Source organism: Leptodactylus fuscus, chromosome 2 (genome assembly GCF_031893055.1).
Source record: "Leptodactylus fuscus isolate aLepFus1 chromosome 2, aLepFus1.hap2, whole genome shotgun sequence".
NCBI lineage: Eukaryota > Metazoa > Chordata > Amphibia > Anura > Leptodactylidae > Leptodactylus > Leptodactylus fuscus.
Genome location: NC_134266.1, coordinates 9,354,285 through 9,370,000, shown reverse-complemented (window position 1 = coordinate 9,370,000; position 15,716 = coordinate 9,354,285). Strand labels below are relative to the sequence as shown.

The following is a 15,716-nucleotide window of genomic DNA, read 5'->3' as shown; positions in this document are numbered from 1 at the left end:
GTATATACAAGGTAGCACTGTACAATATATATTATGTGATTATTATGTGTGATATATGAGGATTATATATTATGTAGTATCTCTACATCACTGTAAAACAACTCTGTATTATAGGTTTGTTATATGTGACGTATGAGCATGATATATCATGGATCCCAGTACATTATACCATATTACAGTATTATTCTATCTAATGTATGGCGGTTTTATCTTATTTATTACATATATCCCATATGTTACTGGATAATATGATGGGGTTATTATATGTGATGTACGAGGATGATATATCATGTATCACTGCACACTACATGTTTATGGATATGTCATGTAAATATTGTACATGACACTATTATAGGATTATTCTCTGTGATGATATATAAATATAGAATTTATTAATGTATAATAAATCATATTATAGGATTAGTATATAACATGTATGCCATATATCCCTGATACAATATGGAATTCTCATGCATCACATTCAATAATCCTATAATAATACACTGAATATTGTACATGCAGATATAATCCCATATTATATTGTACAGTGATGCATAGTATACAATACTTCTATATATTGTACAAAGATACAAAACACACACATATATATATATATATATATATATATATATATATATATATATAATAGATATATGATAGATATAATAATCATAGACCATTATATAATGTACAGTGATGTATAGGAAGTAATCTTCATATGTCACATACAATTCTATATGATATAATGCAAAATATTACAGGATATATATGTATATATATATGTAACTCATAAATCATATATAATAATATGATAATACTATGATATAATTGACTGCATAGTGATCCACAATACATCATTCTCATACATCACATCATAATCCCATATCATACACTATATTGTACAGTGACAATGTTATCCTGATATACCTGATATAAATCTAAGATATGATGTAAATAATCCTCACACATCACATATAATAATACTGTTATACCTTGTACAATGACAGATCATCTTATCTGCTTGTGTCTCAAAAAATAATCCTATAATACATGATATTCTATCCCCAGAATCACATGCAATAACCGTATTATAATACCACAATATCTATCTTATACATGTTTATATGATATATATGTAATAATGGAGTATTATTTACTGTACACTGATACATTATATAATATAATCATATATATCATAGAATAATCCTACAATATATCATGTACATCACATGTAATAATCCTGTATTATATACTGTATTGTAATTTATAGTATATAATACTTATATAACACACATATAGTCATATAACATAAAATGTACAGTGATATATAATATATATTCTTCATACATCACACATACATATTATATAATGTATAGTGATCTGTATTATATATTCCTCATATATCACATAAATACTCCTGTATGATACAATGTACATCGATACATGACATATACATACACTCTCAGCATTGTGAATATTATATATGGGTAGAGAGCTTATATGGCGGCTATATATACTGCAGATATTACATAGTTACAATCATTTCTGCTCTGAGATGTGATATCAGGTTATAAGACATTATATAACACTCCTCTTACCTTCAGTGATGTGCAATATTATTACTACTGCTTATGTGACAGCATAAGATAGATAGATAGATAGATAGATAGATAGATAGATAGATAGATAGATAGATAGGAGTTAGATAGATAGATAGATAGATAGATAGATGGAAGATAGAAGATAGATAGATAGATAGATAGATAGATAGATAGATAGATAGATAGATAGATAGGAGATAGATAGATAGATAGATAGATAGATGATAGATAGATAGATAGATAGATAGATGATAGATAGATAGATAGATAGAAGATAGATAGATAGATAGATAGATAGATAGATAGATAGATAGATAGATAGGAGATAGATAGATGATTGATAGATAGATAGATAGATAGGAGCTAGATAGATGGATAGATAGATAGATAGATAGATAGGAGATAGATAGATAGATAGATAGATAGATAGATAGATAGATAGGAGATAGATAGATAGATGGATAGATAGATAGATAGATAGGAGATAGATAGATAGATAGATAGATAGATAGATAGATAGATATGAGATAGATAGATAGATAGATAGATAAGAAATAGATAAATAGATAGATAGATAGATAGATAGATAGATAGGAGATAGATAGATGATTGATAGATAGATAGATAGATAGATAGATAGATAGATAGATAGGAGCTAGATAGATGGATAGATAGATAGATAGATAGATAGATAGATAGATAGGAGATAGATAGATAGATAGATAGGAGATAGATAGATAGATGGATAGATAGATAGATAGATAGGAGATAGATAGATAGATAGATAGATAGATAGATAGATATGAGATAGATAGATAGATAGATAGATAGATAAGAAATAGATAAATAGATAGATAGATAGATAGATAGGAGCTAGATAGATGGATAGATAGATAGATAGATAGATAGATAGGAGATAGATAGATGGATAGATAGATAGATAGATAATAGATAGATAGATAGATAGATAGATAGGAGATAGATAGATAGAAGATAGATAGATGGATAGATAGATAGATAGATAGATAGGAGATAGATAGATAGATAGATAGATAGATAGATAGGAGATAGATAGATAGGAGATAGATAGATAGATAGATAGATAGATGATAGATAGATAGATAGATAGATAGATAGATAGGAGATAGATAGATAGATAGATAGATTAGATAGATAGATAGGAGATAGATAGATAGATAGATAGATAGATAGATAGGTAGGAGATAGATAGATAGGAGATAGATAGATAGATAGATAGATAGATAGATAGATAGATAGAACAATCCAGTCTGCCAGCAACTTGTATGGATGGAAAATGTACTTTTATTGGAAAAATCAGTACACCACGTATGGATAGATAGATAGATAGATAGATGGATGGATGGATGGATGGATGGATGGATGGATAGATAGATAGATAGATAGATAGATAGATAGATAGATAGATAGATAGATAGACAATCTACTCTTACTCTGTATTACTCCCATCATCCCTGTCCCCAGGAGCTCACACTTTATTCTTATCTCACACATTATCTTCTCCTCCCTCTCTGACTATAGTGATATAACTTGTGAGATCTCAGTGATGGCTGTTGCACTGTAATATACTGTAGATTATTTATCGGCTGAGGCTGCCACCTGCTGGACAGTCTAAGAAGCACAACACAAGCCTGTATCTATGCTGTATATACAAAATGGTGGATATTTATTAAGACATTTGTGTGATATTCCGGGATTAATCTGCAGCCCACTGATGTGCTATAATTATTTAGAGGTGTAAGACCCCTAATAAAAATGCTGCATGCCGAGTCCGCACACCACAGCCTGAAAGGAGGCACTGGAGTAGACGTCAGGTTCTTCTCCTTCTTCTTCTTCCTCTTCCCAACCAAGCTTACTACAGAGTATACAGACCCAAACTATATATATATATCAGTTGTTAATTGGAGTAACGCTCCACTACATCTCTACATACACAACTCTACTACATCTCTACATATGCACAGCATACCCAGCTCTGCTACATCTTTACATACCCAGCTCTGCTACATCTCTGCATAGGCACAGTATACCCATCTCTGCTGCTTCTCTGCATAGGCACAGCTCTGCTACATCTCTGCATATGCACAGCATACCCAGCTCTGCTACATCTCTGCATATGCTCAGCATACCCTGCTCTACTACAGTACCTCTAATGAGGCAAGGTGAGGCACCTGCCTCAGCCTGGCGATTTTTTTTTTTTTTTACTTTTGTTTCACTAAACGAACACAAGAGAGCTGCCGCTCTCCTTGCACTGGTTCAAACATCTACGTATCAGCGTAGGCGGCGTCATCACACCGCCTACGCTGATACGCAGACGTATGCGGCGGCAGCGGGAGCAGCGAGGTCGGTAAGTATAACAACTTTTTTTTTTGTTTTATAATAAGCCACTACCTGCTGGAGTATACCCCAGCAGGTAGCGGCCTATTTACCAACCTCCCCGGACCTGCTCACTGCCGCCCCTGCTTCGCCTTGTATTATAGGCCGCGGCGGGCGGTAGTGAATAGGCCTGGGCCCAGGTCGCGATCCCACTACCGCTATCATTATACTCGGGGGTCTTTTGGCCTACATGGTAATATACCAGACCATGTGACGTCTGGGCATTACCATATAGGCCCGAAGCCTGCTAGGATTAACATCGGATCCCAGAGAGGTGAGTAACACTGTTTATTATGTTCCCTCCCCTCCCCTGGGGCTCCGATTATTATACTCGGGGGTCTGTAAGTATTACTGCACAAAATATCACTGCATTGTATTTATTGTAATGTTACCACTAGCATCCCCAACCCCCCGCTGTCTGAGATGGACGGAATCAGTACGGGGGTCTTTTGATTGTCCACCTCATGCAGCAGAGAGGCTAGGTTCACTACTGGCACAGCCTACACATCTCTGCTACATTTCTGCATACACACAGCATGCCCAGCTCTGCTACATCTCTACATACCCATATGGCCCTGCTACGGATGTAGTGTATAAAAATGGCGGGATTGTTATGAAAACCTGGAGTGTAGCTGTGTGTGACAGATGGCATGCTGTGCCTGTGATTGTTCCGGCATCTCGGCAGCTCGCTGGGATGCCATATAGTGAGCCTGTTGTTGGCATCGAAGATCCGCCTGCTCCGGTGTTTTGGCAGCTCTCAAGCTGGCCTGCTGCTAAATTTGTTTCTCGTGCCGTGCCTGTTATTGTTCCGGCATCTCAGCAGCTCGCTGGGACGCCATATAATGAGCGTGTTGTTGGTGTCAATTTACTGTCTGCTCCGGCGTTTCGTCAGCTGTAAGAGCCGCCTGAGGAGAACTCTGTTGACTTCTGGCTACCTTCATAGGTCTAGCAGCTCTGGAGTATAATGCAGGATAAGTAATGTCATGTATGTACACAGTGACTTCTGGCTACTTTCATAGGTCTAGATTTTCACAAACACAGTACTAGCAGGAGGACCTGGCTTCACACGGGTATATTATATTTTTTGTTTGTGTAGTGGCCCCATAAGAATTGCCCAGTTTTGTACTGGTGTATTTTGTATGTCATTTGTGTGTGTCCATAATTGTCATGTGATCATGTGTATCTCAGTTTGGATATCACTGAAAAACCTGTGATTGGTTGTTATGGATACCTGGAGTAAAGCTGTGTGCATGTGACCTTGTGCAATAGTGTTATCTACACTGCCCTGTCCTTTAAAGATGACATACAGCAGTGAAGAAAAATGGCTGGGTTGTTATGGAAACCTGGAGTAAAGCTCTGATGTGTGATGGTGTGTGTTGAGCTGTGTATCTAATCCTCTAATGTGTGATACTGTGTATTGAGCCGTGTATCTAATTCTGTATGTGTAATAGTGTGTGCTGCGCTGTGTATCTAATCCTCTGATGTGTAATAGTGTGTGCTGCGCTGTGTATCTAATCCTCTGATGTGTAATAGTGTGTGCTGCGCTGTGTATCTAATCCTCTGATGTGTGATAGTGTGTGCTGAGCTGTGTATCTAATCTCCTGATGTGTGATAGTGTGTGCTGACCTATGTATCTTTATCCTCTGATGTGATATACTGTGTGCTGAGCTGTGTATCTGTCCACAGCTGAGATACTGATTTGGATAAACCCCGCATGATAGCATTAAAGGCTTTTTGAAAAAGTCTGGCATGATGTTTAAGGGGGCTGTCCCTAGAGGGCATCATACAGAGGCACTGTTTTCCTATTTACATCTTGGAAATTTTTTTCCCATAATCCCCCAGTGGAGCGAAAGAAGCTTTTGTAAGACTCCATACTCCTGAGAGGGTGATTTCTCCTTAAGGAACGATAATATCCCCAGAATCTAAGACTATATCTGCATTATGGATGAATTTACATAACTGAACACCATTTGACATTCTATTCTTGGTCCCACAGAATGAGGTGGTTTTCTAAGTTCTCTTCTTTCATTCTTAATGTTGGCGTCTATTTAGCAGATCTTCCCTTGGCATGCTATATGTGGATCTTGCAGTCCTCTCTAAGCTGGCGATGGTAGACTAGCTGCTATACACTGCACACAGTGAGAAGAGGAGAATCTGCTCTATAACTTCTGTTTGCATTCAGTTCCAGCATTGGCCTAAGCCTGGGTTTCTTCTATTATGTCCTGCACTTCCTGCTCACTCCTCCTCTCCCCATAGACTTCTATAGAGATGTGTAATATAAGTCATGTGACCTGCAATCAGCCTGGAGACAAATCAGAGATGATCACAGTGAAAGTCAGTTTAACAGACAGAGCAGAAGAAACCTGATGAGAAGCCTGATGATAATGGGAGGAGCTTAATGAGAGGAGGAGGAGCCTGCTGATGAGGAGGAGCTTGATGAGAGGAGGAGGAGCCTGCTGATGAGGAGGAGCTTGATGAGAGGAGGAGGAGCCTGCTGATGAGGAGGAGCTTGATGAGAGGAGGAGGAGCTGCCTGATGCAATTCATGATAAAGTGTATTATAATCACTTGTACTGTTCCTTTATAGAACATGCCTGTTTGTATATAAATACGATGCATGAATATATGTATGAATATATATATATATATATATATATATATATATATATATACACACACGCACAAATCTGTATATAACATGTAAGTATAAATGTATGTACTGTATATGTATAAATATATGAATGTATACATTTGTGTATCAGCAGTGGATGGCTACACCGGTGTTTTTTGGCCCCTTACAATCTCAGTACTCTTTCCTCCTGTGCGGCTTCTTCTTCGTTTCTTTCTTCATCCTCGGAATGTTTCAGCCGTTCCACTCATCACAACTCACCATCAGTCCATATTAATAATATACCGCCTAATAGTGACCGGACAAAGAGACGCATTATAGAGAAGTATTATTTGTCCGAGAGCCCCGAACCAGTGGTGGTGACATCCTGGAATGTCCACTGTCAGATCAGGCCGCTCCGCTCACTATATATACTGACCTATCTATATATTGTAGACTATATGACCAATGAAGGACCCAGCAGAATAGTGAGCGCAGCTCTGGAGTATAATGCAGGATAAGTAATGTCATGTATGTACACAGTGACTGTACCAGCAGAATAGTGAGCGTAGCTCTGGGGTATAATACAGGATAAGTAATGTAATGTATGTACACAGTGACTGCACCAGCAGAACAGGGAGCGCAGCTCTGGAGTATAATGCAGGATAAGTAATGTCATGTATGTACACAGTGACTGCGCCGGCAGAACAGGGAGCGCAGCTCTGGAGTATAATGCAGGATAAGTAATGTCATGTATGTACACAGTGACTTCTGGCTACTTTCATAGGTCTAGATTTTCACAAACACAGTACTAGCAGGAGGACCTGGCTTCACACGGGTATATTATATTTTTTGTTTGTGTCGTGGCCCCATAAGAATTGCCCAGTTTTGTACTGGTGTATTTTGTATGTCATTTGTGTGTGTCCATAATTGTCATGTGATCATGTGTATCTCAGATTGGATATCACTGAAAAACCTGTGATTGGTTGTTATGGATACCTGGAGTAAAGCTGTGTGAATGTGACCTTGTGCAATAGTGTTATCTACACTGCCCTGTCCTTTAAAGATGACATACAGCAGTGAAGAAAAATGGCTGGGTTGCTAACCTGGAGTAAAGCTCTGATGTGTGATGGTGTGTGCTGAGCTGTGTATCTAATCCTCTGATGTGTGATACTGTGTATTGAGCCGTGTATCTAATCCTCTGATGTGTGATAGTGTGTGCTGAGCTGTGTATCTAATCCTCTGATGTGTGATAGTGTGTGCTGACCTATGTATCTTTATCCTCTGATGTGATATACTGTGTGCTGAGCCGTGTATCTAATCCTCTGATGTGTGATAGTGTGTGCTGAGCTGTGTATCTAATCTCCTGATGTGAGATAGTGTGTGCTGACCTATGTATCTTTATCCTCTGATGTGATATACTGTGTGCTGAGCTGTGTATCTGTCCACAGCTTGATACTGATTTGGCTAAACCCCGCATGATAGCATTAAAGGCTTTTTGAAAAAGTCTGGCATGATGTTTAAGGGGGCTGTCCCTAGAGGGCATCATACAGAGGCACTGTTTTCCTATTTACATCTTGGAAATTTTTTTCCCATAATCCCCCAGTGGAGCGAAAGAGGCTTTTGTAAGACTCCATACTCCTGAGAGGGTGATTTCTCCTTAAGGAACGATAATATCCCCAGAATCTAAGACTATATCTGCATTATGGATGAATTTACATAACCGAACACCATTTGACATTCTATTGTTGGTCCCACAGAATGAGGTGGTTTTCTAAGTTCTCTTCTTTCATTCTTAATGTTGGCGTCTATTTAGCAGATCTTCCCTTGGCATGCTATATGTGGATCTTGCAGTCCTCTCTAAGCTGGCGATGGTAGACTAGCTGCTATACACTGCACACAGTGAGAAGAGGAGAATCTGCTCTATAACTTCTGTTTGCATTCAGTTCCAGCGTTGGCCTAAACCTGGGTTTCTTCTGTTATGTCCTGCACTTCCTGCTCACTCCTCCTCTCCCCATAGACTTCTATAGAGATGTGTAATATAAGTCATGTGACCTGCAATCAGCCTGGAGACAAATCAGAGATGATCACAGTGAAAGTCAGTTTAACAGACAGAGCAGAAGAAACCTGATGAGGATAAGCCTGATGATAATAGGAGGAGCTTAATGAGAGGAGGAGGAGCCTGCTGATGAGGAGGAGCTTGATTAGAGGAGGAGCTGCCTGATGAGATCCATGATAAAGTGTATTATAATCACTTGTACTGCTCCTTTATAGAGCGTGCCTGTTTGTATATAAATATGATGCATGAATATATATATATATATATATATGTACACACACACACGTACAAATCTGTATATATCTGTGTATAAAATGTAAGTATAAATGTATGTACTGTATATGTATAAATATATGAATGTATACATTTGTGTATCAGCAGTGGATGGCTACACCGGTGTTTTTTGGCCCCTTACAATCTCAGTACTCTTTCCTCCTGTGCGGCTTCTTCTTCGTTTCTTTCTTCATCCTCGGAATGTTTCAGCCGTTCCACTCATCACAACTCACCATCAGTCCATATTAATAATATACCGCCTAATAGTGACCGGACAAAGAGACGCATTATAGAGAAGTGTTATTTGTCCGAGAGCCCCGAACCAGTGGTGGTGACATCCTGGAATGTCCACTGTCAGATCAGGCCGCTCCGCTCACTATATATACTGACCTATCTATATATTGTAGACTATATGACCAATGAAGGACCCAGCAGAATAGTGAGCGCAGCTCTGGAGTATAATGCAGGATAAGTAATGTAATGTATGTACACAGTGACTGCGCCGGCAGAACAGGGAGCGCAGCTCTGGAGTATAATACAGGATAAGTAATGTCATGTATGTACAGTGATTTTGCTCTTGCTGCAATTACTTCTATAGATCTATATTTGGTTATTTTGGCTTCTTTACACTTATTGGGGTTTTCAATAATCCAGAATATTTCAGACAGATAACACTTCACCAGTCTCCACTTTACATTAGGATTATATTCGGCCGCACACCTCTCACCACTTCCATTTTCGTGCCATAATTCGGAATATTTGATCTGGCTCCGGTTGAACAGAATTTTCCATTATATAAAAAGAATTTACAGACCATCAGTATACAGGGAGGGATCATTGTCTGGTGAATGATGGGGGAGTTGTTCAGGTCCATAGTCACAAAACATTGGACTACGCAGGTCATTTATCAGTCACATGGTTGGAGCACATCAAAGGGCCGGTGTCCGGTCTGTCCATAAGGCCTGATTGTTGTATAATGAAAGTGCATAACACCTTATATTGTACTTTATGTATTAACCCCCTCAGCACTGTAGGGTCGCTGTTTGCTGGCAATGAATAAAATCCACCGTATTCAATTGTGTCCAAAAAATAAAGAGCTGCAATCTCTGACAACATTGGCTGACAGCAGGCTAGGAGTGCAGTAGTCAGAGCCCCTCCCCCACCACAGCAGGCTAGGAGAGCAGTAGTCAGAGCCCCTCCCCCACCACCGCAGGATAGGAGAGCAGTAGTCAGAGCCCCTCCCCCACCACAGCAGGATAGCAGTGCAGTAGTCAGAGCCCCTCCAGGGTATCTGCTGTCATCTGAGCCCCACCATCCCACAGACTGTGTCATACACAGGAGCCGCCACCTCCCGGGCCCCCTGAGTGCCGCAGTTGAGCACGTTTGTGAGATACCCCGTCTCCCCCCTGAGTCTTTGAATTTCCTCCCGGATGGGCGTCAGTTTGGCGATCACGGCCTCGGCCACCACCAGCTTGTACTGCGCAGTCTCAAGTCCTCGGCTCTGCTGCACCAGCTCCTCAGGGGTCAGGCCGCTTACAGCACTATGGATAGCCACTAGGTTGGAGACCCCCGGCCGATTTTCAGGGTCATAGGTCACCTCTGAGGTACAATCCGTCACAGCCTTGCGGAATTTCATGACTATTTCATCGGGGGTGTCCGTCAGTCGCACCGTGGCCAATTTTTGGGGGTCTGACTTTGACATCTTCACCATAGGGTCCCGGAGGGAGCGGATCTTCTTGGAGGTGCCTGTCAGGAGGCAAAACATGCTGTTAACCCCTTACACTCACGTCATGTTCTATCCCTGTGTTGTTACCCAGACAAAGATAATACTACCCAATGGCTTGACATACAGTATATACACCCCCTCCCCAGCCTAAGCATTGACAATCTGTATCCTCGCCGGCCGTCACTCACTCATCAGAGCCTTGGGGATGGGGAAGAATTCTCCGTAGCGATGATTGAAGATCCGCGCCACGTCCTGCGTCAGCTCCAAGTGCTGCGCCTGATCATCACCGACAGGAACGTGTGTGGACCTGTGGAGAGCAGAGCGTATAGACAGCAGCCTCATACATGGCAGGCCCCATAACCCTGTGTATACTCCTCCTCTATGACATCATCACAAGGCGCACTTACCGGTACAGCAGGATATCGGCCGCCTGCAGCACGGGGTAGGTGAACAGCCCGACACTCCCCTCGTTCTTCTGGTTCTGACTTTTCATCTGTCAATCATTGAGAACAGAGCGTTCACCATACACAGCACAGCAGCCATAAAGTGACGCTGCACTGCTGAAAACATACAGGTGCCCTGTACTGATCTTACCAATTTACTCTAGTCCCAGCTAAAGCTGCATTTATAATTCTGCTGGTTTCCAGTGGTGTCTCAGGTAGCCTGACCCGACACCCCTGCTGCACTGAGCGTGCTCAGTGGTTCTGCAAAAGAAACGATCACAAGTCCGCAACGCAATAGAGCAGAGCATTTTGTATCAGGCTGTGTTCACATAAGTGGCCGTCTCTGCTGCACTGGATTGTAATATGTGATGTAAGAGAAGAATTCCGAATACAGCTCTGGCTGTAACTGGAGCATAAGATACAATACAATTCAAAATATACTCTAATTACAACCAGAGCTGCATTAAGAACTGAATTAACTGCATTAAGAACCTAGTAGTATTCTGAATGCAGCTCTGGCAGTAACTGGAGCACAGGGTGTAGTAGTATTCTGAATGCAGCTCTGGCAGTAACTGGAGCACAAGATGTAGTAGTATTCTGAATGCAGCTCTAGCAGTAACTGGAGCACAAGACGTAGTAATATTCTGAATGCAGCTCTGGCAGTAACTGGAGCACAGGATGTAGTAATATTCTGACTTCAGCTCTGGCAGTAACCAGTTGTTCACATTCCCTATCACTCACCTTCCATTGCGGCAGATGGCGGAGCCGCGGCATTGAAGTCATACAGCCAAGAATCCAGCCGAGCTGAGCATGCTCCGGGACCTGCAGGAGACAGAGGCAACTATAGGGGTAAGTAGTGGATTATATAGATATAGCGTCCCCTACCCTCATTATGGCTGCCGGTGACATATACACATCTACTGACCCGAGACTGCTGGAAGAGACAGCTCCTGTCCGGGTCCACCCCACAGGCCAGCAGGCAGGCGGTCATGTCCAGGACACTCCCCCGTAGGTTGGCCGGGTCCTGGGGGACAGTGATGGAGTGCAGGTCCACAATACTGTAAAGCACAGAGGTGAAGTCCTCCTGCAGGCTCACCCAGCTCTGCAGCGCCCCCAGGTAGTTACCCAGGTGCGGGATCCCAGTGGGCTGGATCCCAGAAAAGACACGAGGGGCGGCGCTCTGCAAAGAGGAGAAGAAGAGACACTATATATAATATATACTGTACCACACCAGTATATACATACCACCGCCTCAGCTCTGCTACATCTGAGCATCGCCCCCTGCTGATGCCCCTGACAGGGAAGATTAATGGGCAGTGCCCCTGAGCTGCCGGAGCTGACACTGCAATGACCGCACATGATGGGGGTGATTAATGAGGATGATGGGAGTGCGGAGCAGAGACTTCCTCCCCTCTTACAGTTGGCAGCTCCCACCCCTACATATCTGATACCCTTGTAATAGGGAGAGGTAACCCCCTCAGATACTTTATGATATGGTGTGTGTGTGTGTGTGTGTGTGTGTGGGGGGGGGTTCTCATGTACCGTACAAGGGCGCGGTGCAGAAATACACTGAAGCTGTGCACTGCATGCAGATCACACACCTACAGATACAAACAATGTCACAGTGACACTAGAGGGCGCCGTGTACAGACTGACCATCAGTGATTATATATAATGTGACATTAGAGGGCGCCGTGTACAGACTGACCATCAGTGATTATATATATATATAATGTGAGACTAGAGGGCGCCATGTACAGACTGACCATCAGGGATTATATATATAATGTGACACTAGAGGGCGCCGTGTACAGACTGACCATCAGGGATTATATATAATGTGACACTAGAGGGCGCCGTGTACAGACTGACCATCAGTGATTATATATATATATAATGTGAGACTAGAGGGCGCCATGTACAGACTGACCATCAGGGATTATATATATAATGTGACACTAGAGGGCTCTGTATACAGACTGACCATCAGGGATTATATATAATCTGACACTAGAGGGCGCCGTGTACAGACTGATCATCAGTGATTATATAATATGTGACACTAGAGGGCGCCATGTACAGACTGACCATCAGTGATTATATATAATATAATATATATATATATATATATATATATACACAAAATATATATGTAATGTGACACTAGAGGGCGCCGTGTACAGACTGACCATCAGTGATTATATATAATATGTGACACTAGAGGGCGCCGTGTACAGACTGATCATCAGTGATTATATAATATATATATATATATATATATATATATATATATCTATACAAAATATATATGTAATGTGACACTAGAGGGCGCCATGTACAGACTGACCATCAGTGATTTTATATATAATGTGATGTGACACTAGAGGGCGCTGTATACAGACTGTCCATTAGTTTCCCTCTGACCCTAGAGGGGGCGCCTTCCACGTGACCTCTTCTGTACGGGCAGCCCTCACCCACCTCAGGGGCCCTGTCAGGTTCCCTTCTATGTGTCCGGCCCCGGCTCTTACCTGGGCCTCTCGGTGCGGGGCAGTAGTCAGTGTACGGACTCCAGTCCTCAGCCGGCTCCGCACAGCACCCCTCACTATGGACAGCGCCATCTTTATGACGTCAGTACCTAACGTGATCAAACCGTCACGTGACCGGAGAAGTGAAGCTGCAGAACCACGTGACACGTCCGACTCCTCGGGTATCTGTCCTGTAGGGTGTGTGATAGTGAAAGGCCCGAGGACCGGCTGGGGGTTGTAGTACTCCAGGCTCCAGAGACCGAGGACCGGCTGGGGGTTGTAGTACTCCAGGCTCCGGAGAGCGAGGACCGGCTGGGGGTTGTAGTACTCCAGGCTCCAGAGAGCGAGGACCGGCTGGGGGTTGTAGTACTCCAGGCTCCGGAGAGCGAGGACCGGCTGGGGGTTGTAGTACTCCAGGCTCCTGAGAGCGAGGACCAGCTGGGGGTTGTAGTACTCCAGGCTCCGGAGAGCGAGGACCAGCTGGGGGTTGTAGTACTCCAGGCTCCAGAGAGCGAGGACCAGCTGGGGGTTGTAGTACTCCAGGCTCCAGAGACCGAGGACCGGCTGGGGGTTGTAGTACTCCAGGCTCCGGAGAGCGAGGACCAGCTGGGGGTTGTAGTACTCCAGGCTCCAGAGACCGAGGACCGGCTGGGGGTTGTAGTACTCCAGGCTCCGGAGAGCGAGGACCAGCTGGGGGTTGTAGTACTCCAGGCTCCAGAGACCGAGGACCGGCTGGGGGTTGTAGTACTCCAGGCTCCGGAGACCGAGGACCGGCTGGGGGTTGTAGTACTCCAGGCTCCAGAGAGCGAGGACCGGCTGGGGGTTGTAGTACTCCAGGCTCCGGAGACCGAGGACCAGCTGGGGGTTGTAGTACTCCAGGCTCCAGAGACCGAGGACCGGCTGGGGGTTGTAGTACTCCAGGCTCCTGAGAGCGAGGACCAGCTGGGGGTTGTAGTACTCCAGGCTCCGGAGAGCGAGGACCAGCTGGGGGTTGTAGTACTCCAGGCTCCGGAGAGCGAGGACCAGCTGGGGGTTGTAGTACTCCCCCCAGAACCAGCTTGCATTGCCCCCCTATGAGGACTTCAGGTGTATGTATCAGATCCATGAGGAGACACCGGGGGGCTCAGTCCTAAGCCCGCACCCCTCATGTATCGCCCGGGGCCGTTCTCTCTAATTTTACCATTTTAAAGACTAAGTCACATGGCAGTAAAGACCTCCAGGGGGCTGAGCCCGAAAGAGAGGGAACCCCCCTCCCCATGTTATATAGAACCCTCCCACACACCCCTATGTAATATCACATGTCATGCCGATCCCCCCATGTAATATCAAATGTGTAATGCAGACCCCCATGTAATATCATACATAATGCCGACCCTCTCCTCATGTCATATCACACATATACTATACACTCCCCCATATACCCTGAGTGACAAACAAACTCAGTCCCCAAATAGAAATGTCCGATCACCGTATACTCTGCAGTTATGTATCTGCAGACATATCATTTCTGACAGGTGTGCTCTCATCAGACTGTTTTATCACAAGATTCTCAGGGGCTACTTTTGGGTAGTGTATTTCTTGATGAGCGATCACTGACTACTAGACATGTCTCTACATTGCACTTGAAGACATTTTGCCCATATCATTGTACAGAGAAGCAGGAAGGTCATTTTCGACAAATTGCCGCCATGTAGACCATTTTGACCTCACTGTTAGGAGATGTTGGGGCAAGAAGTGATATTAGGGCGCACACGTGGTGAACAACACGGCCCAGACAGACCACCAGTAGAGAGGATGGACTGATAAGTGGTCAAGCACGGTCTAGTGGTCCAGAGTTTTCCAATAAATGTCTCATCATCACACCGAGGAGACTCAGCAGGACACTAGGGTGACACCACAGACAAGGGGTATATAGATGTATAATAAGTATATGACACCACATGAGGGGTATATAGATGTATAATAAGTACAGTGGGGCAAAAAAGTATTTAGTCAGTCACCAATAGTGCAAGTTCCACCACTTAAAAAGATGAGAGGCGTCTGTAATTTACATCAGAGGTAGACCTC

The 15,716-nt window shown here is 43.2% G+C and overlaps 1 protein-coding gene across 1 annotated transcript; it reads right to left on the bottom strand.

Annotated features, from left to right (window-relative positions):
• Positions 1–10,252: 10,252 nt before the first annotated feature.
• WARS2 (tryptophanyl tRNA synthetase 2, mitochondrial) lies at positions 10,253–13,742 on the bottom strand. Its single transcript, XM_075262539.1, has 6 exons — positions 13,653–13,742; positions 12,050–12,304; positions 11,866–11,946; positions 11,089–11,174; positions 10,870–10,988; positions 10,253–10,701 (listed from the first exon to the last, which is right to left on the bottom strand). Exons 1-6 carry the CDS (start codon positions 13,740–13,742, stop codon positions 10,253–10,255), a joined length of 1,080 nt encoding a protein of 359 aa, XP_075118640.1.
• Positions 13,743–15,716: the final 1,974 nt, after the last annotated feature.